General features: G+C 42.6%; 1 protein-coding gene across 1 annotated transcript in view; it reads right to left on the reverse strand.

The window, feature by feature from the left end:
* The window catches only part of CYB5R4 (cytochrome b5 reductase 4), a 190,635-nt gene that overhangs the window by 8,013 nt on the left and 156,086 nt on the right, over positions 1-26,536 (reverse strand). The window contains exon 14 of the mRNA XM_077487313.1: positions 1,112-1,198. Coding sequence (XP_077343439.1) covers positions 1,112-1,198 — 87 coding nt within the window. The remainder of the gene's footprint in view (positions 1-1,111; positions 1,199-26,536) is intronic.

Below are 26,536 nucleotides of genomic sequence, written 5' to 3' on the forward strand. Positions count from 1 at the left end.
AGTGCTAAAGCAGCGGTAAAAGCACTATTTACCTAGAAAGATGCATTTCTGAGGTCAGGCACTGATGTTGACGAGAAGGCTCTTAGTCTCCACTCCAATTCATCCCAAAGGTGTTTTATCAAGATGAGGTCAGGACTCATGTTGGAACAGGACGCATTATCCCCAAACTGTTCCCACAAAGTTGGGAGCATGAAATTGTCTTGGTATGCTGACGCCTTAAGAGTTCCCTTCACTGGAACTAAGGGGCAAAGCCCAACCCCTGAAAAACAACCCCACACCATACTCCCCCCTCCACCAAATGATTTGGACCAGTACATAAGGCAAGGTCCATAAATACATGGATAAGCGAGTTTGGGGTGGAGGAACTTAACTGGCCTGTACAGAGTCCTGACCTCGACCCGATAGAATACCTTTGGGATGAATTAGAGTGGAGACTAAATCAGAGCTTCTAGTCCACATCAGTGCCTGACCTCACAAATGCGCTCCTGGAAAAATGGTCACATATTCCCAGCCTTCCCAGAAGAGTTGAAGCTGTTATAGCTAAAAAGGGTGGGCCAACTCAATATTGAACCCAACAGACTAAGAACGGGATTGGATTGACACAATGAAGGGTATATGGGCATCTATATAAATGAGTGAGAATTTAGAATTTTTTTTTTCCTGAGCTGTCCTTTAAACAGGAAGTTTATGAAAGAAAATAAATATAATTTTCCTGTGGGGGGAGATTCCCTTAACAATCGTTTTTCAAAGAGGGTAGGGCTGAGAAATCAACCAGTATCTGTTCGGGAGAGACTGGTGAGTTGTTGATTGAAAAACCAGGACCGTAGTCCAGGTAAATTAGAAATAGTATTATTATTAAAAAGGACCAGATGGAGAATCGTGAGGAAAATACTGATGCCGATCGGCGATGAGAAGCTTTGCTCCAGGGACCCATTGTTGATCTATGTATTCCAATGGGAAAAGAAGGATTGTCATAGAATGGTGTTATTGGACCTACATATGAAGAAATATTAGGGGTAGCAATCCACTTGTCCCACATTTAAGTTGGGTCTGCTAGTGGCAATATGGCACCTGTGCCCTTCTTCTGGTCTGGAAAAAAGACATTGCCTACCTTCTGTCAGTTGACGACAACTTCTCTAACTGTTCTCTCCACAGAATATCATCTTCTGTTTTATTGAAGAATATCAGTTTTACTTTTCTGTTGGTAAAAAATCACAAAGTTAAAAAACACAAGCGCTGTTGGTTATTCCCTTCAGCTTGATTACAATGAAAAGGTGCATTTTATTTGATCAATACAGTAAAATTAATGGAGTATGTCAAAGCCTTGAGAAATGTGAAAGATTCATTGTTCAACCTTTTTTTTAGGCAATGAGGATCAACATCAAACATGTTATAAAATGTTGTATTTACTATGTATGTTCTCTAATGGAAACCTGTGCTGACAGAAATACTTGGGCTGCCACCAGAAAATGCCAACTTGCACTGGCAGTAAGCAAATAAACAGTGTGATGCTTCTCCTTCACTGCCCAATCAAACAAGCTTAGTGTGTGTACGGTACTGCTGTAGTGATGAGGTTTCAGACCTGGACAGTTTGTGTTCTAGGAATGCCACCACAACTGGCTGCAGGAAAAAAAAAAATCTGGCAGAGGCACACATTTTTTATTATTTTTTTATTTTTTAACTGTACATTTAGACACTTGCCTTGAGATCAGCATTAAAGTGACACTAAATGATATCCTTATTTTCCAAAAGCAATCCATACAGAAGTACTACTGAATGGCCCTCTAATTTATTTTTCGTGAAATTTTTCTTACTGTGTTTTCCTGCCTCCATGTTCTGTCCTCGGTGATCTCCCGAACTTCTCTTTTCCCTCTTCCATTTATTTAGAATGAGCCATGCATGTTAGCTGCAGTCATGTACACTTCTCTATGCACACTGTGGGGGGGATTTACTAAAACTAGTGCACACATAATCTGGTGTAGCTGTGCACAGTAACCAATCAGCTTCTATGTTTTATTGCCAAAGTTTAATTGAACAAGCTGACGTTAGAAACCGATTGGTTACTATGAACAGCTGCACCAGATTCTGTATGCACCACTTTTAGTAAATCACTCTCTATATATCGCATAGCCCATAGTCCCTAGACCAGCGATGGCGAACCTTGGCACCCCAGATGTTTTGGAACTATATTTCCCATGATGCTCCACTACACCGCAGAGTGCCAGAGCATCATGGGAAATGTAGTTCCAAAACATCTGGGGTGTCAAGGTTCGCCATCACTGCCCTAGACCATCTAAGGGCATTTATTAGAGGGTGACTATGGGGGAGATTTACTAAAACTGTAAGGTACACAATCTGGTGCAGCTTTACATAGAAACCAATCAGCTTCCAGGTTTTATTGTTGAAGCTTAATTGAACAAGCTGACGTTAGAAGCGGATTGGCTACCATGCACAGCTGCACCAGTTTTAGTAAATGTCCCCCTATGTTTCTACAAGGAATAATGAACATAATCACCCTCTAACAGGAGATCAGATCATAAAAAAGGGATTCTAAGGAGGCTGGAAACAATAGAAGGTATTTTTCTGAGTTAAAAATACATACTAAAATATAATTTTTATTTTAATGAAAGTTAAAGAGGAACTGCAGTCTGCTCACATCATTTGTAATAAAAAACATATTTGCAATTCTGAAGCTTCCCTCCAACCACTTTATATATTATTTTATATATACTGTGATTCTGTACTTGCCAAAAATGCTGCAAAAATCTCCCTCCACTGAGTCTGGCTGCATCCATTTTAACTGTGGGCAACTGAACCTGCTGCCTGTTCACTTGCTGGATTTACAGAGGCACACCTCCAGCTCTGCAGCTTTCATTGGCCCTCTTATGACTCAGCCCCCTCCCCTCCTGGTAAACTCTGATTCTCACCTGTCTGGTGTGTCCCTTGGCCTTCATGATGGGGTTTGTCCATTAAGGTCCTCTAACAAACCTCTGAGGGATTCACAGAACAGGTGTGTTTATACTGAGATTAAAATTACACACAGGTGGACTATATTAACGAATTAAGTGACTTATGAAGGCAACTGGTTCTGCTAGATTTTAGTTAGGGGTATCAGAGTAAAGGGAGCTGAATACAAATGCACGCTACGCTTTTCACATATTTATTTATTAAAAAAATTGAAAACTATTTATTATTTTCCTTCCACTTCCCAATTATGTGCCACTTTGTGTTGGTCTATCACATAAAATCCCAATAAAATACATTTACGTTTTTGGTTGTAGCATGACAAAATGTGGAAGATTTCAAGGGGTATGAATACTTTTTCAAGGCACTGTAGTTTATGGCAAATTACTACAGAAAAGGTTAATCCCCATAGGGCTCACATACTTTTTTTTCCACTGTAAGTACTGAAGTGAAACATTTAGAAACATGCCCACAGAGAAAGAATTATTACTGCACTGACAAATGCAAAAAGGTCCACAGAGACACAGTCAGTCCCACACTGACATAAGCAGAAACAAATCCACTGAGCCACAATCAGTACCATACGGACACACCACCACCCTGCTGCTAGGATTGCCTCCTACACAGAACAGTCGCTTCTGTTACTGGCCTTGAAACATATACCAAATATATACGTAGAGCAGCAATCTGCTGTATGCAACACAGAAAACAGCAGCCAGTGTGCTGTGGTCCAAACTATGTAATGTGCAGCATGGTGTAGAGAGCCCATTCGTATTCTTTAAGAAGGTTCTACTGCACTTTGTTTTGTTCTAGTTTTGCTTCCACCTATATACATGGAGCTCCCAAGGAAAAGAAGTCTGCCTTGGTACAAGTAAAACACCATAGATGATTCAAATCTTGGCCATTTCAGCAGGAACCAGCCGACATTTGAATCATGTACGGGTAAGCTGGTGGTACCCAAGTTGATCGATCCCACTTGGGTATCAACAGCTTGTTGGATTTTACATGCGATTTTTGCCAGCAGCTGTTACAGCCGCTAGCAATAAACACTGTGTTCTCCCGGTGGGGGACGGCTTCCCGCGACCTCCACCCCACCCCGGGAGTACACAATGGCTCCGCAGGAGGGATTCCTCCAATAACACTGACTGTATGATGGGGGGAAATCGAGCAATATTCCTTTCTTGCAACCTGTGGCTGAAGAAAGAAAATTGCACTGTCTATGGCCGGCTTTAGGCACCTTACATCTGAAGATTATAATGTGAAACAATACCTGGTTTTGCAGTTTGAAGACGAATGAACAATTATAGCTCACTAATGTGCTTTAGTGAGAGTAAATTGTATTATGTAAACTTGCTTTTATTTAATAATTCAAAAGTTATCCAAGGTCATGTTTGATTTACAACAGCTATCATTAGGATTTTTTATGGTTTTCAAGACACTTCAGTACTTAGTTAATGTCATGCTGTGTGAGAATTAGGTTTTTAAACCCGACATGTAATTGACATCAAGGTGATAAGCACAATGGTTCTTGATTGTGATAATTAACCGTTCTCTTTGAATAATTCTGTTGTTTTGAAGATAGACAAATTAAATTATTTAAAAATGTATTTCCGAAACAAATGTATTCCTTAAAAGACATTAAACCTTGATTTTTTTTTTTTATTCTACAGGCATACCCCACTTTTAAGTACACAATAGGGTTTATTTACTAAAGCTAGAAAGTGCAAAATCAGGCTCACTTCTGCATAGAAACCAATGAGCTTCCAGGTTTTATTTCCAAAGCTAAATTGAACAAGCCGAGGTTAGAAGCTCATTGGTTTCTATGCAGAAGTGAGCCTGATTTTCACTTTCCAACTTTAGTAAATAAAACCCATTGTGTACTTAAAAGTGGGGTATGTCTGTATATGAAAGATCTATTCATGTCATGACATATGGAGGAAACACTAAAGCTTAAAATTTGGAACATTTAATTATTTATTGCTTTAAAAAGGTCTGGATTCTTAAATGTACATAATATAACTAGATAGTAACATTTATAGGTAAAGTTGATCTAGGTAATATCCGATTACCTCTCGGAGGATCAGGAAGAAATTTTTTGTATTGATGTCAGCTTGCGTATGCAAGCAGTTTTACATGTTAGTAGCTACGCTGTACATTGGTTTTAATTAAACTGAATTGCATATGGATGCCAGTTTACATCTTTTTAACATGTGCATGGGATGAAGAGGAGAAACAGATAAGATAAGATTTCATGGTGTATGCAAAATGTTGACCTGTTTTTCATATGAGGAGCAAGAATTGATAAACTGCTAATCCAAAATGTGTCCCAACTAGCCTTTTAGAAAAAAATATTATGCTTCATATAGAATATTTTATCACTTTTGGGTAAATGAGTTGGAGAGTTCCAAGACTCTCTACCTTATAGGTTCTCTGCATTTTCCAGTGTACAGATGTCTACTAGAAGTTTCCCTGTGTCAAACACCTACATAGGGAAGTAGATACAAATTAGGATGCCCTTAACAGAAAAATATTATATTATAGCATGCAGAGTTAAAAATAAAAGATTACACAAGTCATTTAACTATGCAAAAAATTCTGTAAATTCTGTAGTGTAACCTCACCTCTTGGAAAACATTTAACTTAATGCTAGATACAAGTCCACCCAAGTTCAATATTTCATTTTTAGTACATGCTGGAGAGTTGCACTAAAATGCAATCTCCGCTTATGTGGCTGCTCTCCACTCCTGCCGTCACAATGGTGTATTAAGGAAAAAAAAAATATATAAAAAAAATTAAGAAAATACATAACTCCAGGCTTCTGACAGATTTGTCTAGGCAGGATGCAGTTTTGCTGGGGCTTCTAGTGGGATTTTGGGAAAGGCAAGGATTCCAAACCCCATCATAACATGCTCATGTACAGTGCTGTAGCAAACTTTTATGAGAATTAGGATCATAAGCTTGTCCAAGATCCCTCTGTGAGGCTCAGGGATGTCAGTGTCATGAAGCATCCAAAACCCAAGAGTATTTTTCACGCATTTTCTTTTTTTTCTTAGTTCTATAATGCAGTTTTTTTTGTCAATGGGGGTGGGGGCAACCACATATGGGGACATTTAATTTTAGAGCAAGGTCTACTTTGAACAGTTTCTCTGTTTCTCAAGTATTCACGTTTGTGTAAATGCATTGGCCATTATGAGACAGTTCTGATCCTCTTGATGGCTTTTTTTTTTTAAATTCTTTTTATTGAGAAATGACGGTTACCAAATGCACTCAACATGAGTGAAAAAAAACTGTGTGGTACATCTTACAGTACAAAAGTGTCAAGGTCTTTACATGTACGCTGCATTTTTCAGCATATTGATACCGATAAATGTTATAGAAAACACCATAGAAACACTAAAGTACAACAGTCATTTCTTAAATCCTTTAGTGATATAGTTATGTGTTGGCATCCCACACTTTATTATACTTAGTTGGGCAACCCCTGTATTTAAATATGAGTTTTTTATAGGGCAATACCTGATTCATTAACCAAAGCCATGTATGTATGGATGGAGGTGTGGGCTAGATACATTTAAGTGCTACAGTTTAACAAGCCATAAATAATGTCTCCAGTAGCATGGTCCTAATATGTCTTGGCCATTGCTCCTCGCCGAGGACCCCCAGCAGACACACCAGTGAAGTACATGGAACAGGAATTGATGAGACTGGAGACAATATCTCCATCACCTGGTGCCAGTATCTCACTATAACAGGACAGAGGCACATAACATGTGAGGAATCCGTGTGCGGACAGGTGCACCTAGTGCAGGCAGAGGTAGGTATACAATGCATTTCGTGCAGCCTGACCAGGGTCAGGAATGTTTGATGTAGCATATAAAAAGGTGGATTAATTTATTGTTGACTGCGGGAGATACAGATAGATGGGTGGAGCATGCCTCCTCTCAATCCTTATCAGACAAATCGGGACAAGTTGTTGCCACTTGATGCGCACCTCCAGTGGAGCCCCACTTGATGGCTTTTTAATGAATGTTATACTATAAAAAATACATTAAAAAGAGTGGATACATTGGAAAAATGATGGGAACACTGAAGTGGTTAGGAATGGAGCCAGAAACTATGGCAGGGGGATCTCACCACCTATATCACTTTTTTTGTGGATTGACCTAAATGTGAAAGAAAGCAACTCCTGCACAACCAATATTAAATTGTAAACCAATAAAACCCTAATTTTGTGTTACCAAATAACAATTCTAATTGCTGCTGCTTTGATCATCTAGTGTCCCACACACTAATTAGTCAGATTTACCAAGCTCACGATACAGTGCTACAATTTATGCATATACAGTAAACATTTAAAACAACAAATATTTTATAACAAAATAATTATAAAGCCTGGTGACGTAACATGTAAGGGGCTGAGCCAGTGACGTAAGCACGCAAGCATAGGAAGTCTATCGTTGGAGAGTCCACTCGTGCCTTAAAGGATAAGTTCCCCTTTTGTAAAATATTACAACACCCATATGCAGGGTGTAACATGTTACAAATCCACTGGCCCCTGCGCCTCCCCGATGTCACGGGGGTGGGGGATCTTCTTCCCCCGCTCTCTGCCAGAATCTGCAGAAAACGTGGCTCTGTCTGCCTGTTCACGTCACTCATTCACAGAGTTCTGTGAATTTAAAACGACAAGATGCGGCAGCCATTGTGGCTGTCGGCTTGTAATTCTCATTGATCTACCACAGCTCTGTTGAACGCTCTGTTAGTTCATTGATGCTTCCTGTTAGTGTGTAACTGCTTGGCCATATGATATATGGCCAAACAGCTTACACAAAGAGCCTTCAATGAGCCCTGCATAGCACCCACAATTTGCTGAACGTGGGTGCAATGCTTTCTGGGCTCCCAATTAAAAAAAATAATAAATGCACATTTTTTTACCTTCAAAAAGATGTGCATTTATTATTTTAAGGTGAACTTATCCTTTAAGGTGATAGTACAGATTCAGCAGATTTAAGTGATTATTGCGCCTCCACCCACACCTTAAGTGAACAGTATAAACTTTATTCCTGTAGTGCACAGAAAGCACTAAGATGCTTTGAGGCTGGGCTCGCACTAGACTGGTGCGAATTGCAGCTCAGTTTTCTGTGCGACAATAAAAATGATTCATTCAGCGGTTCCTCTCCATTGTAGCTGCAGATCAGCTGACCTGGGAGGTGTAGGAGGAGGGGGAGAGCATTTGTGTTCAGAACGGAACACATCTGCTAATCAGATGCTTTCCCATTGAAGATTATGTGGCTGCAATTCGCACTGCACTGCTAGAAAACGCACACAATCTTTGTGCAATGCAGAGTGCGGATGTAATGCACATATGTGAACCATGTCGAAGGTATAAAGTGTAAGCGCCTAACTTGTGTATATATAACTCTTTAAAGTGAAACAAGAGAACTGTAAACACCAATATGTGTACACATCTATAGCAGATGGACACAACGTGACCCAAAAAGTGAAGATGATGATAATATATGATTAAAAAAACAGGTAGTGGGGGGGCATGGCCTGACCTTGCATGGAGTAGGATGCGTGTCTCCGGAGCTCCGCCGAGGAATCCTGTCTCCCACGCTGATCCTGTGACACCACAGCACCGATACTCACCTAACCACGTCTGGCAGGCGTCCCTCCATTCCGGCACGTATGTCTCCCTCGAAATCCCGACAATCGGCGGCGGCGCGATTGTCACAATACCGCCGACATGTGAGTGAGGAGGGGGAGGAAAATGGCGGCGCGGAGGAGCCGGGAGGGCCGCGTGTGGCGGGAGACACGGACAGGCTTCTTGAAGCCATTACATTGTGCCGCACGTCCCTTACATCCCAAATTGAGGAAGTGCAAACGGACATCTCTTTATTGAGGCAAGACTTTCAGAAACTGCGCGACTAGGTGAGGGAGACTGAGACCCGTATCAGTAATATGGAAGACGCTCTCCCACCACTGCAAAGTGATGCTGACCACATGCAGAAGCAAATAGATCTCCTGATTGCTAAACAGGACGAAATGGAAAATCGTATACGCAGATGCAACATCCGATTGATTGGTCTCCCGGAGGGGGCTGAAGGTAAGGACCCCACAACTTTTCTGGAACAATTGCTGATAAGTACCTATGGCCGAGAGTCTTTTTCCCCCATGCTGGCGGTTGAACGCGCGCATCGTATGCCTGCCAGGCCTCCACCTCAGGGTGCACCTCCACGCACCTTTATTGCAAAACTCCTGAACTATAAGGACAGAGACGCGGCCCTCCGCATGGCTCGGGAAAAGGGTAATATTCCTGTGGGCAATATTAAAGTTGCAATCTTCCCTGATTTTTCCGCGGACGTCCAGAAACGCCGACAGAGTTTCATGGAGGCCAAACGATTACTGCGTGCACAGCAAGTGAAATACTCTATGCTATTCCCAGCACGCCTCAGGGTGGAGGCAGGAGACCGGGCGATCTTCTTTGAACAACCCAGAGAGGTCATAGCATGGTTGGAACGCAGAGGGCCTCAAGATGGAGCTGCCTGAGACCCATTGGGACGTGTGAGCTAACAAAAATTTTTTTTCGTCTCTCCCCTGGTGTTCTGGAACTGTGGCAGGTCGCCTGATCTCTACTTGCTGCTCTATTATCGCCAGGGTGCTTGCATCTGCGGCGTATGTTACCTTTATGCCCTTTTCTACTTTGAGATCTGCTGAACTTTCCGATTCTGGGACATTTGCGCCGGCTGATGGTGTCAACGTTCATGGATCAACTTTTTTCCTTTTTTCTTAGTGTCCCTGTTGGGGGACCTTTTCTGCAATACATACCTGTTTGCTTTATTTCAACTATTTTGGTTTTCCCCTTTTTTTTTTTCTCCCGGAGCAAGGGGAGACATGTTAGGCCTACGGGCTAATTGCACGGTGCAGCGGAACACTGCTCCATTGTCTGCTGGGACTTCTTCTTGTCAAGAGGGAGCTGATCACTGGAACTGGACGGCAACCGGCACTTTTGCCTATTTACCCGGGTCACCACTGTGTACTGTTATACAGGGGGCTTTGCTTTGCCTTGCCGTCTGGTGCCGGTGGCCGCGACCCTCTTCCAGACTTATTGTTCTAAACCTTTTTATTGATTTAATGAAACTGGTTTTCCCAGCCAGACATGTTTGGTTTTTCAGGGAACATACCCGCACAAGTTGGGGTTGGTGCAGGGTAGGGTGGGGGGAGGGGGATGGTTTGGTTAGGGTTTCTATGCAGAAGATTACTATAAATATATCGAAGTATGTATCTGAACTAAGTGTTACTTTTACTGAATGTTTTTTACCACTACTGCCTATACAGCCCCTGTTTGGGCTTGATCAAACACGACTGTATTGGGGTGTGTTTATAGGAGGGCTGTTAGGGGGTAAGCCGACTGCACCTATTGCTTTATATGAATCTTTATGGCATCTATACGGTTTCTTACCTGGAACGTGAGGGGCCTGCGCGATAAAATTAAGCGCGCGGCAGCCTTCACGTTCCTCAAAAAGCAAAGGTCGGAAGTGATGGTGCTAGTTGAGACGCATGTGGAGGGTGGACTGCAGATGGCCCTTAAACGCCCTTGGATAGGGTGGGCATTTCATTCCACCTACACGTCTCATTCAAGGGGGGTTTCGGTACTTGTAGCTAAGTCTGTCCAATTTGAACTTTGCGAAATTCTTACTAACCCACAGGGCAGGTTTGTTTTTCTACATGCTAAATTGTATGGGGAACCCTACCTTATTATGACCTTCTATATCCCCCCTCCATTTACCATGACGTTGGTTGTTGAGGGTCTGTCTTTTATGTCCAGACATCCGGCGGTTCCTGTTATCTGGCTGGGGGATTTCAACACTACGCTTAACCCTTCCCTGGATAGGCTCAAACCCCCCGAGTTGATGGTGGGGCAAGCTGGGACCACTAGGTTGTCCAGGCTTATAACCACCATTCACCTTGTGGACACTTGGAGGCACAAATTCCCTCAAAAGAAGGAGTATTCATGCTTCTCACCCACACATGGTTCTCTCTCCCGTATTGACTTTATACTAATATCTAAACAACTCACTCCCAGACTCAGGGAAGTATTGTTCTGCCCCAGACTACTTTCGGACCACAGCCCCTACTCTGTAGTGCTTGACGTGCCCCTGGGTAGGCCTCCGCAGGCGTGGCGACTAAATCCGTTCTGGCTGACATTGTTACCCGAAGATGACACTATTGAAGCGGAGTGGATAAAAATTTTTGAGGATAATGACCACACGGCCTCAGTTCCAGCAGTGTGGGATACATTTAAATTACACGCTCGATCGGTGCGGACTGCCCACATTAATAGGCTCAAAGCTGACTCGGCCACTGTCATTATTGAGGCTGAGGCTGATTTGAGCTCCAGGGAACGCACCTACATAGATGACCCGTCTACGGCAAACGCAGATGCACTTAGACTATAGTCGAGGGTGGTTTCTCAGCTACACCAAGACAAGGCCCGACAGAAACTTTTTTTTACCAAACAAAAATACTTTGAATCTGGGGAAAGAGCTGGTAAGTTACTAGCATATTTGGTACACAGGGAAGACAGGCCCCCGGTTGTTATTTCTTTGCAGGGTCAGGGTGATACAATGATCACGGACCCTTCTGAGGTGACAGCTAGATTTCGGGACTTTTTCGCGGACCTATACACCACTACAGTCTCCGACGACACCACTCCGATGGACGGCTTTTTGGCTCAGGTTTCCCTCCCCCAGGTTACGGAGGAACAGGTGCAGGCTCTGGAGGCCCCCCTGACCACCGATGAAATAGTGGGTGCTATTGCGGAATTTGCAAAATCCAAGTCGCCGGGGTCAGATGGTCTTCCCATTAATTTTATTCCCGTTACCAAGACGTGCTGGCGCCTAAGCTTCTTGCCCTCTACGGGAGTCTTTTTGATACACTGACATTGCCTCCGTCCATGAGGGAGGCAACGATAGTTTTGATTCCCAAACCTGGCAAAGATCCGGGTTTCCCGGAATCATACCGCCCAATCTCCCTATTGCAGGTAGATATTAAGATTTTAGCTAAAATACTTGCTACTAGATTGAACGGAGTGATCCTTAGCCTGATTCAGGCTGACCAGGCGGGCTTTATGCCGGGGCGGAATACATCGTTCAATCTATGCAGGCTCTATATAAATCTACAGGCAACGCATGAGGCAGTGGGTGAGCGTGTGGTGGTGACACTTGACACGGCTAAGGCATTTGACTCGGTGGAATGGGAGTATCTGTGGAAGTGTCTAGCGGGATACGGCTTTGGCCTGAACTTTATCCGGTGGGTGAAGCTGCTGTATCATCACCCAACGGCTAAGGTGGTGGCGAATGGGTGGTCCTCCCGGGAGTTTGGCCTTAGTAGAGGTACCAGACAGGGGTGCCCACTGTCCCCGCTACTATATGCCTTGGCTGCTGAACCTTTAGCGGTGGCGATTCGTGAGGACCCTGCGATCAGGGGACTGACGATGGGCCGACTAACCGAAAAAATCAATCAATATGCTGACGACACGCTGTTATACCTGGCGGACTAGGGCCCTTCCCTCGCAAAGGCCCTACAAAAGATAGAGTGGTTCGGTAGCTTTTCCGGTCTTCGTATAAATTGGGAAAAATCCCAAATTTTGCCTATTGACAGTTTTCCACAGTCAGAATCTCAGGCCAGTCTGCCTCTTCAGCGAGTCGGCACTATTAAGTATCTGGGGGTATATGTCTCTAGGAATCCAGCAGATTACATTGCGCTGAATGTAGAACCATTATTCTCCCTGGTGCGTACTAAGATTCAGGCCTGGTCTCGTCTCCCCCTTGGGGTTTGGGGGCGCGTTAATCTGATTAAAATGGTCCTATTACCTAAAATACTGTATGTGTTGTGGCATGCCCCGGTATATTTGCCGCTGAAATACATTAAATCCCTTGAAAGTCTCCTTAGACCCTTTGTATGGGGGAATAATAGACACAAGCTTGCTTGGCAGGCTTTGAAAAGCCTGACTGATATGGGGGGCATGGCTCTTCCAGATCTAAATCATTACTATGTTGCCTCACAACTGTCTCAGCTTTTCCATGTAGACAAGACTGATAAACAACGTTTTCTTACCCTTCTCTCCCCTACTTGGGCACAAATGGCAGATGATCCAATAGCTGCTATCTCGACGGGGGCGGGGAGCTCAGTCGTGGAGCCAGGTAAACACTCCATGCTTTTTCATTACAGAAAGATTTGGGATCTGGCATCCACTAAATTGAATGTTGCATCACCAAATGACTATACCCCACTTTGGCATAACAAACAATTGCCGGAACTTCAAAAGATCCAGAGTGTTCAGTTATGGGTATCGAGGGGAATATACTACCTGCATCACCTGATTCACCATGGTACTATTAAAACATTTCAGGCGCTGCAGGAGGAATATGGTATTCCAAACACTATGCTATTTCAGTACCTACAGGTTCAACATGCACTTAGAACACAATTCCCGCAGTCATTGCCTCGGCCTGCTCCCAATCCTATTGTCGCCATAGTGAAGGACACTGATCCCAAAAAGCTTATCTCGTGCTTTTATGGTATGCTTACGGCCCCCGTCTCGGCGAGACTAGCGTATGCTCTGAAGTCCCGCTGGGAGGGTGATGTGGGTGAACTGACAGACGAGGAATGGGAGGAGGCTCTGGAGACGTGCAAGTTGGTGTCCCCTAGGCTCCAGGACAGGCTTTCTCAGATTTACATAGTGCATAAAGCATACCTCACCCCACTCAGGACCGCCAAATATAAATATGAATCAATCTGTGCTCTGCCCGATGTGTACTCTTGAGACTGGGACGTTCTTCCATCTTATCTGGTCTTGCCCCAAACTGCAGGAACTTTGGAAACAAGTAGTATCATTTCTACATGATGTTATGGGCTCGCCCTTGGCTCTAGACCCCAAACCTTGTCTACTAGGGATATTTCCTGACGTATTAGATAAAACTACTGGCACTTTCCTGCAGGAAACCTTGTTTTCTGTTCGAAAAGTGATAGCTAGACAGTGGATGAGGCCCCTTCCACCCCGGGTTGAGGACTGGAAACGGGAAGTTAATCTTACGCTCCCATACAAAAAATTCTTATATAAAAATAGGGGTTGCCCAGCTAAATATCATAGAATATGGGATAAATGGCTGCAGGAGGCTGCCACGTGTGATGAGGGAATTTGATGTACTGTTACAGTAAATAACATGTCAATGTTAGGACTTTCCTTGACCGTGATACATAATCGCTACTGTAATGGAAAAATGTCTTTTATCTACTGTTATGGTTATGACGCAACGCCTTTTGAATGTTCGGTGTATGCCACTGTGATTGTAATCTCTGCAATAATGTTCAATAAACATTACCTGTTTAAAAGTAAAAAAAAAAAAAAAACAACAGGTAGTGAGTATAGTGACAATCAAAACCTATATATCAATACAACTGTAGTGACAATCAAAACCTATATATCAATATAACCAGACATATGAATATATGTCTCGGTGAAAAAATAAGTAAAAAGGTCACACTAAGTCCTGATGCGACCCAAAACTTAGGAAGTGACGACAAAATATATAGAGAAAAACATCAATGTATACACATGAAAATATAAATAATAAAAGTAATAGAGTCCATTGAATGATGAAATTAAAAAGTGCAAAGTGTAAGTCCCAATGAACTTCAGTGTCCACAGAGGTCCCGCGTTATTGTGACCAGATATTGTTCCACCCTGTGAAGCTCCCACCACCTTAAGAAGCGCAGGCTTACCAGAAGGACATGACCCGAGTAGACTTATGCCTCAGGGGTCAATAATGGCTTGTAATCCCGGCTAATGCAATCCTGGATTCAACGTTCCAATCGCACCACCACCAATCACTTTAAACAAGATAAAAGCTCTTGTATCTCAAATCATATTTAAATTAGAATTGGAAATCTACAACTGCCTATCCCCTTTGTTTGGGGACTAAAAGTCTTTTTGTCCCCCTCTCTTTTTATTTCCCTTTCTCCCTCTCCAATTGCACTAGCCTATTAATTAAAGTGGTTGTAAACCCTTACAAACCACTCTGACCTACAGGTAAGCCTAGATTAAACCTACAAGGTTTAGGAGACAGGCATCGATGTCTATGGCGCATGCGCCGTAGACAGCAGCGTGCAGGCGCACTGGGCATGCCGCTGCTAACGGCGATAAGCCGTTAGTGGCGGCTCCTGTGCGCATGCGTGGGAGTGACGTCATTGCTGCTCCGGCGCTGTGAGTGGCCAGGGCAGCGATACCCAGAAAAAGATGGATGCTCCGTGCTACAGGGGACAGTGGTGACAACGCTGGCTCTTGTGTCAGGTAAGTGACACATAATGGGCTATTATGCATGCTTTTCAGGGAGACAAAGAGGAAGTAAACCAATCAGGGTTTATTCCTCTTTAAGTAGGGTACATCACCACCCTGGGGTAGGGACCAATGTGAGTGTGCAATGTAAAGGGATGTAAAGGGATAGGGACAATTGTAGACACTCACTCAGGTTGAACTGGATGGACTGATGTCTTTATTCAACCTTACTAACTATGTAACTATGTAACAGATATCACAGGGCATGAGAAATTCTGCATTTACAGATTTTAATGGAAATAAGTTACTCATCTTTACTGATCTGTCACCTGAGACGTTAGCCCATAGTAGGGCTTTGAGTCCTTTATCGAGTCAGCGACAAGCAAAGGATATTTCTTACAGATGGGGGTTTCCAGCCTGTTGAATCGCTAAAAATCAAGGTATCTCAGCAACTCTGGGATTTCCAGAGGACGTAAATGAATTCTGCAGAAAACTTGGCCTGCAAGGCACTAGTCTGGAGAATTGGGAAAATAAACCACAGGACTTGGGGAAATTAAAAGATAGATCTTGGAATAAAATATAAGAATATGGTATTGAGATTTGAATAAAACATGGTTGCATTAGGGCTTTTAACACTGGAAATTTATGTCCACCTGCTCCGGGAACCATCCCCAAATTTTTGGGGATGAGGACTGCTGGCATACGTGGACATATTAAAACCCCCAAGAGATTCCCCCCAGGGCTGCGTATCTATCTAGGTGGCAGCCTGATGGGACACAACACTGATTTTCAGTGTATTCGTGGGAGGGAGGGGGAATCAGGGATATATGGTGTCTAAAAAGTATATGTTGTTTTTTTTGTGGTCTTGTTGTAGATTAGTATAGTGTAGTATTCCTGGAGTTGGGACAGAACCCTTTGTCTACTTTTATGCATATGGCCCCCTTTTTAAGATTATGGCCCCATTGAATATAATTACCTATAAATGTCAGAAAATCAGATTTTCCCGGGAATTAGGAGCATTCTCTGCCAGCATAGTATTTTTACAAGAAACTCATCTTAAATGGTCATCAAAAATGAATCTGGGCTCAAAAATCTTCCCCAACATGGTTCCACGGATTTTCTCCTAATAAAGAGATCAATTTTGTTTTTGACCCAGCCTTAGATAACCAACCTCCCTCTTTACAGTCGGAGGGTAGATACCTTAGGGCAAGGGTGTCCAAACTTTTTTTCAAAGAGGGCCAGATTTGATGAAGTGAACATGCGCGAGGGCCGACCATTTTGCCTGACATTCTTTGAATCCATTAAAATTCAGTCTAAGTTTGTTCGTCCGAGCACTAATACACTGCCTAACAAGAATTCTTTCCTTTGTGGCTGTGTGGTGAAGACATGAGCTCGGGCATGTTATTTGGCTAAATCTTTTGTGGCCCCCAACGAATCCCTGAGTGCCGCTCAGGACTAAGGATGAGCTTGGGCGTGTTATTTGGATATACCGTATTTATTAGAGATTAACACGCACCTTCACTTTAAGAGGGAAGTTTTAGGAAAAAAATTACATTTTAAATAAAGAACTATAAAAGCAAAGTAAGGGTCAGTGCCCATCAATGCAGCCTAATCAGTGCCCATCTGCAGCCTCACCATTGCAACGAATGCAGCCTCACCATTGCAACCAATGCTGAAGCCTCACCATTGCAACCAATGCTGCAGCCTCACCATTGCAACCAATGCTGCAGCCTCACCATTGCAACCAATGCTGCAGCCTCACCATTGCAACCAATGCTGCAGCCTCACCACTGGCATGAATGCAGCCTTACTATTGTGATGAATGCAGCCTTACTATTGCCATTAATGCAGCCTTACTATTGCCATTAATGCAGCCTTACCATTGCCATTAATGCAGCCTTACCACTGCCATCAGTTCAGCCTGATCCATGCCCATCTGCAGCCTCGGAGGGGACAGGACGAGCGCAGACAGATTACATACATGAGAATCTCATTTTTACTCAGCCGCCTCTTTAATACAAAATCCTGCCTCCTATGATAGACAGAACAGTCATCCAATGCAAGCTCAAGAGATGGGAGTTTCTATTATGGACGCTGCAGAGTAAACAGGAGATTCTCCTGTATGTAGTCTGACGGCACTTGTCCCACCCCCTCCCTGTTCCCTCTGAGGCAGCGCTGCTAAATATGGTAAATATCTTTATGGCCCTGCAGGCCACAAAAGATTATATATATATCTCTATATATATCTCAATATATCGCTATATATATATATATATATATATATATATAGAGAGAGATATATATAGAGATATATATAGAGATATATATATATATATATATATATATATATATATATATATATATATATATATATATATATATATATATATATATAGATAGATAGATAGATAGATATACACACAAAATTACCAGGGGGGGGCATATTAAACCGGAATGTGGGCCGCAATTGGCTCGCGGGCCGGACTTTGGACATGCCTGCCTTAGGGTAATTACACAGAAATTACATAAACAACAGTTAGTAGAGGCATGGAGAATTCTAAACCCTAGGGGTAGAGATTTTACATACTATTCTCCAGCACACTCATCATACTCAAGAATTGATTAGGTTTTTCTGGAATATCAGCTTTTAGAGGAATTGTTAAAAGCAGAAATAAAAGCAATAACTCTCAGACCATGCCCTGGTTATAGTTGTCCTGGATTTAAATGACTTACTGACCAGGCAGAAGTCTTGGAGACTGGATGAGTCCCTGTTATACAACCCTAAAGTAGTAGCAGACATAGAAAGTGATTCTAAATTGTTTTCAGGAACATGACATAGAAAATATTGTCCCAACTACCCTCTGGGAAACTCAAAGTATTTATAAGAGGCAGGTAATAGCAGATGGAGCTAAGAGAAAGAGAATGTGGTTGACCCAGAAACAAATTCTTCTACAGGAAATTCAGGACCTGGAACAGCTACATAAAGGATCTATGGCGGTCCTAGTACTGGCTAAACTGATAGAAAAACAAGAGCCTTTTAAGGATCTAATGGAGCAAGAAACTAAAGGGACCTTTAATATAACAGTGAAAAGATATTATAAAGCGGGAAATAGACCGGGGAAACTATTGGCAGGGACAATTAAACCCAAAAGCAATGTAAATAATATAACAAAAACGAAGGATAAGAAAGAGGAGTTTAAGTAGTCTACGGGTGATCTAGATAAAATATTTCAGGAATATTAACAAGTATTATATGAAGTAAATAATGTCCACAATTTCGACAACACCCAGCTTAGACAAAATAAAAGAACAATATCTACAAAAGGCAAAACCAGTTTTACCAGAGGAGGATGCTAGCAAATTAGATAGGGATGCTACCATAAAGAAATACAACAAGCAATTAAAAGAACAGGGGTAGGTAAAAGCCCAGGCCCCGATGGATTTACTTCTTTATATTTTAAAATGTTCATAGAAATCTTATCCCAATATTTACAGACATATATGAACTCTATTGGAGGTAACTTGGAGATGCGTAAGGAGGCGCTAGGGGCTTTCCATATCACTTTTTGTAAAATAGGGGAAATATCCAATGGTGTGCTCCAGCTTCAGGCCAATCTCTATAATTAACGAAGATATTAAAGTGTATGCAAGGATATTGGCTGAGAAGCTGAAGCCTTTCATGCCTTCTTTGTTAGAGAATGATCAAGCAGGCTTTATCTCAGGGAGGTAAGTGAGGGACAATGTAATCAGAAGTAGAATTTTAATGAATGGAGCCAAAAATGAAAGAAACCAGCACTTTTTCTATCGGTTGATGCTGAAAGGGCTTTCGATAGACTGGACTGGGAGTATATGCTTTCGACAATGCGTTATGCTGGCTTAGGCCCCCTCACGTATAAGTGGGTAGAGGCATTATATTCTAACCCAACAGCTCAAGTACGTACGTTCAGGGACTCTATCAAAGCCCTTTGCACTTTTCAAAGGTACACGCCAGGGCTGCCCACTGTCCCCTTTACTTTTGAATTACCATTAGAACCCCTGTTAGCAACCATTCGGACCAACTTGGAAAATGGGGGCTTAGTGATAGATGGAAAAGATCACAAGTTATCCGCTTTCGCGGATAACATTATGTTATATGTATCCAACCCATTACAGATGCTCCCAATTATCCTCGCAGAGTTAAAAAGGTATAGGGAAATATCAAACTTTAAAATGAATGTAGATAGAACTGAAATATTAAAAAAAAATTCCATTCCCTCAGCGGACTGTAGGACCTGAATCCAAAAATCTGTGGGGTAATCTGAAAAGGCTTTGAACAGGAGATGCCCTCACAATCTGACAGATTTGGAGTGTTTTTGCAAATAAGAGTGAACAATTATTGCCAAGTCAAGATGTGCCATGCTAATAGACTCTTACCCAAAAAGACTGAGTGCTGTAATAAAATGAAAAAGGTGCTAAAGACAAAGTATTAGTTTAACCGCTTCAGCCCCGGAAGATTTTACTCCCTTCCTGACCAGAGCACTTTTTGCAATTTGGCACTGTGTCGTTTTAACTGACAATTGCGCGGTCGTGCGACATGGCTGCCAAACAAAATTGATGTCCTTTTTTTCCCCACAAATAGAGCTTGTTGTGGTATTTGATCACCCCTGCAGTTTAAATTTTTTGCGCTATAAATAAAAAAAAAAAAAAAAAAAAGAGTGACAATTTTGAAAAAAAAAAACACATCATCTTTTACATTTTGCTATAATAAATATCCCCGACAAATATATTTAAAAAAAAAAAAAACATTTTTTTTCCTCAGTTTAGGCCGATACCTATTCTACATATTTTTGGTAAAAAAAAAAAATTGCAATATGCGTTTATTGATTGGTTTGCGCAAAACTTATAGCGTTTACAAAATAGGGGATAGCTTTATGGCATTTTTATTAATACATTTTTTATTAATAATGGCGGCAATCAGCGATTTTTATCGTGACTGCGACATTATGGCCAACACATCGGACATTTTTGGGACCGTTGTCATTTATACAGCAATAAGTCCTATACAATTGCACTGATTCCTGTGTAAATGACACTGGCAGTGAAGGGGTTAACCGATAGGGGCAGGGTAATTGTTAAGTGTGTCCTGGGGAGTCTAACTGTGGGGGGGCATGGCTACATGTGACACGTCACTGATCTCTGCTCCCAATCACAGGGAGCAGAGATCAGTGACACTGACACTAGGCAGAACGGGGAGATGCTTGTTTAGATTAGCATCTCCCCATTCTTGCTCCCCGTGAGACGATTGTGGGTATCCCTGTAGCGATCGAGTCCGCAGGACCCACGATCCAACTCATGGAGGTCTGGGCCGGCATGCGCACCGCCGGCGGCACACACGCGATGGCACGGCGGCAAATTTAAAGGGACGTACCTATATTCCCATTTATCTGTCTGTGCCACTCTGCCAACGTACATCGGCGTGCGCTGGTCGGGAATTGGTTAAGGGCGTGCACACTTATGCAAAAACATTATTTTAGGTTTTTATTTTTACTTCCCCACCTAAAATATTTCAGTTTGTTTTTCAATTCAGTTGTACAGTTTATAGATCACATTAAAAGGTAGAAAAAGTTCTGAAATGATTTGTCTCATTTTTTAAAATCACAGAAACCTGACATTTTAACAGGGGTGTGTATACATTTTATATCCATTGTGTATATTATTTTAAGATGTAGGGACCACAAAAATACAAAGGAAGGGCAGTAGCAGAACAAGAAAAATAAGTAAAAGAAGCTAAGTGCTTGCATTAAAGCAAACCTGATGCTTTGCTTTTTCTAGAAAAAGGTTGACTTAAAGAAATAAATCAAATATGCATTTGCTTAAACACAAGTTGCAGCTCTCAGCATACTTGATGATTACAAATGGGCACTGCATTCATATATCAAGTAGGATTATAGTAATTTTAAATAAATGGTACCTAAGACACAAAAAAGCTGAATATAGCAAGTGTAAAATGTAACATTGAACTGAGAGCTGCACACACTCACCAGAAAGAAATGTCACTCACACTTCTACCTTCATAGGCCAAAGACAGTAGGTCTTGATATCATGGAGAATGCTGTCTAACCTCAGTATTACTTTATGTAATAAACAATTACAGTAGGTGCCGCCGATATTGTGTTTCTAGAGCGATCCTGTCGCGCTGGTTCCCGGCGACAGGCTTCTCTGACCAGCGCGATCCCGTCGCACTGGCTGCAATAGAAAAATGTAATTTTCCTATAGTAGTGAGTGGTGATAATGTCGCCACACTAATGAAGCCTGCATGCCTTCTCGGGGGCATACCAGGCCCTTAGGTCCAGTAGGGATTTTAAGGGGAATCCCCTACACTGAAAAAAACAGTGTGGGGTCCCCCCCAAAATCCATACCAGACCCCTATCCAAGCACGCAGCCCGGACTGTCAGGAAAGGGGGTGGGGACGAGCGAGCGCCCCCCTCCTGAGCCGTACCAGGCCGCATGCCCTCAACATGGGGGGGTGGGTGCTTTGGGGAAGGGGGGTGCCCTGCGCCCCCCCACCCCAAAGCACCTTGTCCCCATGTTTATGAGGACAAGGGCCTCTTCCCGACAACTCTGGCCGTTGGTTGTCGGGGTCTGCGGGTGGGGGACTTATCGAAATCCGGGAGCCCCCTTTAATAAGGGTCCGCCGAATACCGCCCACCCACCCTATGTGAATGAGTATGGGGTAAAATGTACCCCTACCCATTCACCTGTGAAAAAAAATGTAAAAAAAAAAAAAACACAACACACAAGGTTTGAAAATAATTTATTGTACTGCTCCGGGGGTCTTCAGTCTTGGGGGTCTTCTCGCCGAACTCCTCCGCTATCTTCTGCTCTTTTGCTAGCTCTTTTACTAGCGGAGGAGCTCAGCTTTCTTCTTCGCTGCCGCCCGGGGGTCTTCTTCCGACTTCGGGGGTCTTGTCCCCCTCTTCGGTTCTTCTTGCCAGGCCTCCGCTTTCTTCCTTTAGCTCTTTTACTAGCGGAGGCCCGGCCATCCGTTGCGCCGCCCCTTCTTCCGACTTCGGGGGTCTTGTATCAGTTTTGTCACTGATATAACACTGGCATTAACACATTTTCCACAGCATTTTGTAATTTGTGTTTGATTATTTTATGCAACTTTTTGGTGCATTGTTTCGTGCGTTTTTTTGTTTCTGGTATTGCACAATAATGATTATTACAGTGGTTGTAATCTTTATTATCTAGCTGTTCATTTTAGGATGCATGTACAGTAGTTTAATTAGCGCCTACTTTAATTTTTTTGCTTCATTTATTAGTGTGATTCACAATTAAAGGGGCAGCAGTTACACGTGTCTACACATGGTTTATGTTCTGAAATAATTTTATTAGCTTTCAGAACAGGCTGTATATGAACAAGCTTCCTTCTGTAATAATGCTGTGATCTGTGAAGCGGGACGTGTGAGGTTTGAACTCTTCCTGTAGGTGTGACTGGGCAGGATTGAATGCTAATTAGAATGTACAGTGCCTTGCGAAAGTATTCGACCCCCTTGAACTTTTCAACCTTTTGCCACATTTCAGGCTTCAAAGATATAAAATTTTAATTTTTTGTGAAGAATCACCAACAAGTGGGACACAATTGTGAAGTGGAACGAAATCTATTGGATATTTTAAACTTTTTTAGCAAATAAAAAACTGAAAAGTGGTGCGTGCAAAATTATTCGGCCCCTTTACTTTCAGTGCAGCAAACTCACTCCAGAAGTTCAGCGAGGATCTCTGAATGATCCAATGTTGTCCTAAATGACTGATGGTGATAAATAGAATCCACCTGTGTGTAATCAAGTCTCTGTATAAATGCACCTGCTCTGTGATAGTCTCAGGGTTCTGTTGAAAGCGCAGAGAGCATCATGAAGACCAAGGAACACACCAGGCAGGTCCGTAATACTGTTGTGGAGAAGTTTAAAGCCGGATTTGGATTTCCCAAGCTTTAAACATCCCAACGAGCACTGTGCAAGCGATCCTTTTGAAATGGAAGGAGTATCAGACCACTGCAAATCTACCAAGACCTGGCCGTCCCTCTAAACTTTCAGCTCAGACAAGGAGAAGACTGATCAGAGATGCAGCCAAGAGGCCCATGATCACTCTGGATGAACTGCAGAGAACTACAGCTGAGGTGGGAGAGTCTGTCCATAGGACAACAATCTGTCGTACACTGCACAAATCTGGCCTTTATGGAAGAGTGGCAAGAAGAAAGCCATTTCTCAATGATATCCATAAAAAGTCTCGTCTAAAGTTTGCCACAAGCCACCTGGGAGACACACCAAACATGTGGAAGAAGGTGCTCTGGTCAGATGAAACCAAAATCTAACTTTTTCCCCACAATGCAAAACGATATGTTTGTCGTAAAAGCAACACAGCTCATCACCCTCAACACACCATCCCCACTGTCAAACATGGTGGTGGCAGCAGCATCATGGTTTGGGCCTGCTTTTCTTTAGCAGGGACAGGGAAGATGGTTAAAATTGAGGGGCAGATGGATGCAGCCAAATACAGGACCATTCTGGATGAAAACCTGTTGGAGTCTGCAAAAGACCTGAAACTGGGACGGAGATTTATCTTCCAACAAGACAATGATCCCAAACATACAACTACAAAGGAATGGTTCACAAATAAACGTATCCAGGTGTTAGAATGGCCAAGTCAAAGTCCAGACCTGAATCCAATCGAGAATCTGTGGAAAGAGCTGAAAACTGCTGTTCACAAATGCTCTCCATCCAACCTCACTGAGCTCGAGCTGTTTTGCAAGGAAGAATGGGCAAGAATTTCAGTCTCTCGATGTGCAAAACTGATAGAGACATACCCCAAGCGACTTGCAGCTGTAATCGCAGCAAAAGGTGGCTCTACAAAGTATTAACGCAAGGGGGCCGAATAATTTTGCACGCCCCACTTTTCATTTTTTTATTAGTTAAAAAAGTTTCAAAAATCCAATAGATTTCGTTCCACTTCACAATTGTGTCCCACTTGTTGGTGATTCTTCACAAAAAATAAAAATTTTATATCTTTATGTTTGAAGCCTGAAATGTGGCAAAAGGTTGAAAAGTTCAAGGGGGCCGAATACTTTCGCAAGGCACTGTATTTAATCCCACCCACCATCAGAGCTGTGAAGGAATTTACATAATTTGCAGAGTCTGAAAGACTACAAAGGGGAGTGTTTTAGGCTCCAACTGCTGCAGGAAGTGGATGCGGAAGGGACAGAGTCAATCAGCAGGATATTCAGAGTGTCATATGATACAAAGCAACAACTAAACCCAGAATATTAGGGGATCTGCAGACAACTGAGCAACATGGTAAAGTGGTATGATGTATGCTGGGATTCATCATTCTATTCAGTTCTAGTGAAAAAAAAGCTGGAGTTCAGCTTTAACTGCCTTAAATTAAAAACCCAGAAAAAGCATGCTTTAAATTAGTAACAGAAAAACAGCAAACCTCCTGATTTCTATATTTGTTCTGTATGTAGACAGCACTGGAGCCAAAGCATCAACAGGACAGCCAAGGAACCAACATTCCCAAAACAAGTTAACAAATCTTAGCCTTCATAAACCTCCAATTACAGTTTCCCTTTAAGCAGAATTGAATAACTTAAAGTGATTGTAAGGGTTCATTATTTTTTCTTAAATAATAAACATATCATACTTACCTCCAATGTGGAGCTCGTTTTGTACAGAGTTGCCCTGAACCTACTCTTCTGGGGTCCCCCGGCAGCTAGTTTGGCTCCTCCCCACATCAGATAACCCCCTCGGAGAAGCACTTCAGTGAGGGGGTTACTTTGTAGGCGCGCTCCCAAGTCCTGCATTTTGCATCTATAGACACGAAAGCCGGGCTTGACCCTGCCTCCCATGTCATTGGATTTTATTGACAGTAGCAGGAGCCAATGGCTGGGCTGCTATCAATCCAGCCAATCAGGTCATGAGACACTGGCTAGAGCTGGTGGGCTCATCCCTTGCACGAGAAAAAGAGGGTTCAAGTAAGTAAAATAGGGGCACCAGGAGGCTGCTGCACTGCAAGAGGTTTTTCACCTCAATGTATTGAGATGAAAAACCACAAAGGTTTACAACCCCTTTAAGATGGATAATTGCACTTTTACCATGTCTAGAGCATTAAAGAATATTAAAACTTGTAGCAAACAAAACAGTAACAAGCAATACGAACACCTTTTGCTGTGAGACATTTCAATCATTAATGTCCCTGAACTGGTATAAACATTAAAGTCTAGATAAAGTAATGGAAACAGATACACAGTCAGCTAGATTGTCAGAATAGGCAACCTTAAAGAGGTGGCCATCTACCTTAAAAAAATGGGAGAAGTTAAAGATCACCGGGCACAGTGTCACCTTCTCACACTTGATTTAAACCTCCAATTGCCATACTACCATGTCAAAATCATGTGCATTGCACGGCAATTATGGGTTTAAATCAGGTGGTGAGGATACAATAAAGAAATATTGACATTAAATCAGGTGGTGAGGAGGCAACATATTGCCCCCTCACTGCCTGTCAAACACACTGGAATTACTTTTCAGAGAAGAAGTCATGCCTGCTGCACTTGTGAATTAGTCATTCGCTGCATTCCACAGTGGCACTCCTAGGGCTCGTTCACGAGTAAAGTTGGGGGGTGGTAAAACCCTATGGTTGAGTCATAGATTTACCCCCCCCCCCCTCCCCCGGATAAGAGTCGGAGTGCAGTTGGTATCACTCTGCATTGGGACAGAAGCCAGGACTACAGAGGAGGCATCAGCTTATGTGGCTTTTGCTCCCTATTACAGCAACTTTACAAGTAGTCCCTCTGCATTGCACTCTGTTTTATGCTCTGGGATGGTGGGTAGGCAAAATCCAGAACACCAGTCACCTGGCCGCAATCTACTGGTAGCTCGTGATCTACAGGTTACTGACCCCCACACTAGTGTACTAATCACCTCCAATTTATTAGTGTATCCCCTTATTTCTGTTGCACCAGTTGTGTATGGGGTCTAAGCATGACTGTGCACTTCAAAATGTACCAGGGTTATAGGTAACTGGGTGCTTTCAGTAATCAGCTCTCCTTCTGACACCTCCTTCCTTTCTCTGCAACACATTTGGCAGTTACTCAGCTAAACCAGCATTACTGACACAAACTGGTAAATCATAAAGGTGGCAGGGGAATCAGGACTATAAGATGTAAGACTTCAATTGAGCTTTAATATAACGTCAGCCACA

The sequence above is a fragment of the Lithobates pipiens genome, unplaced genomic scaffold, assembly GCF_037356315.1.
Source record: "Lithobates pipiens isolate NorthernLeopardFrog02 unplaced genomic scaffold, aLitPip1_a1.2 Scaffold_18, whole genome shotgun sequence".
NCBI classification, from domain to species: domain Eukaryota; kingdom Metazoa; phylum Chordata; class Amphibia; order Anura; family Ranidae; genus Lithobates; species Lithobates pipiens.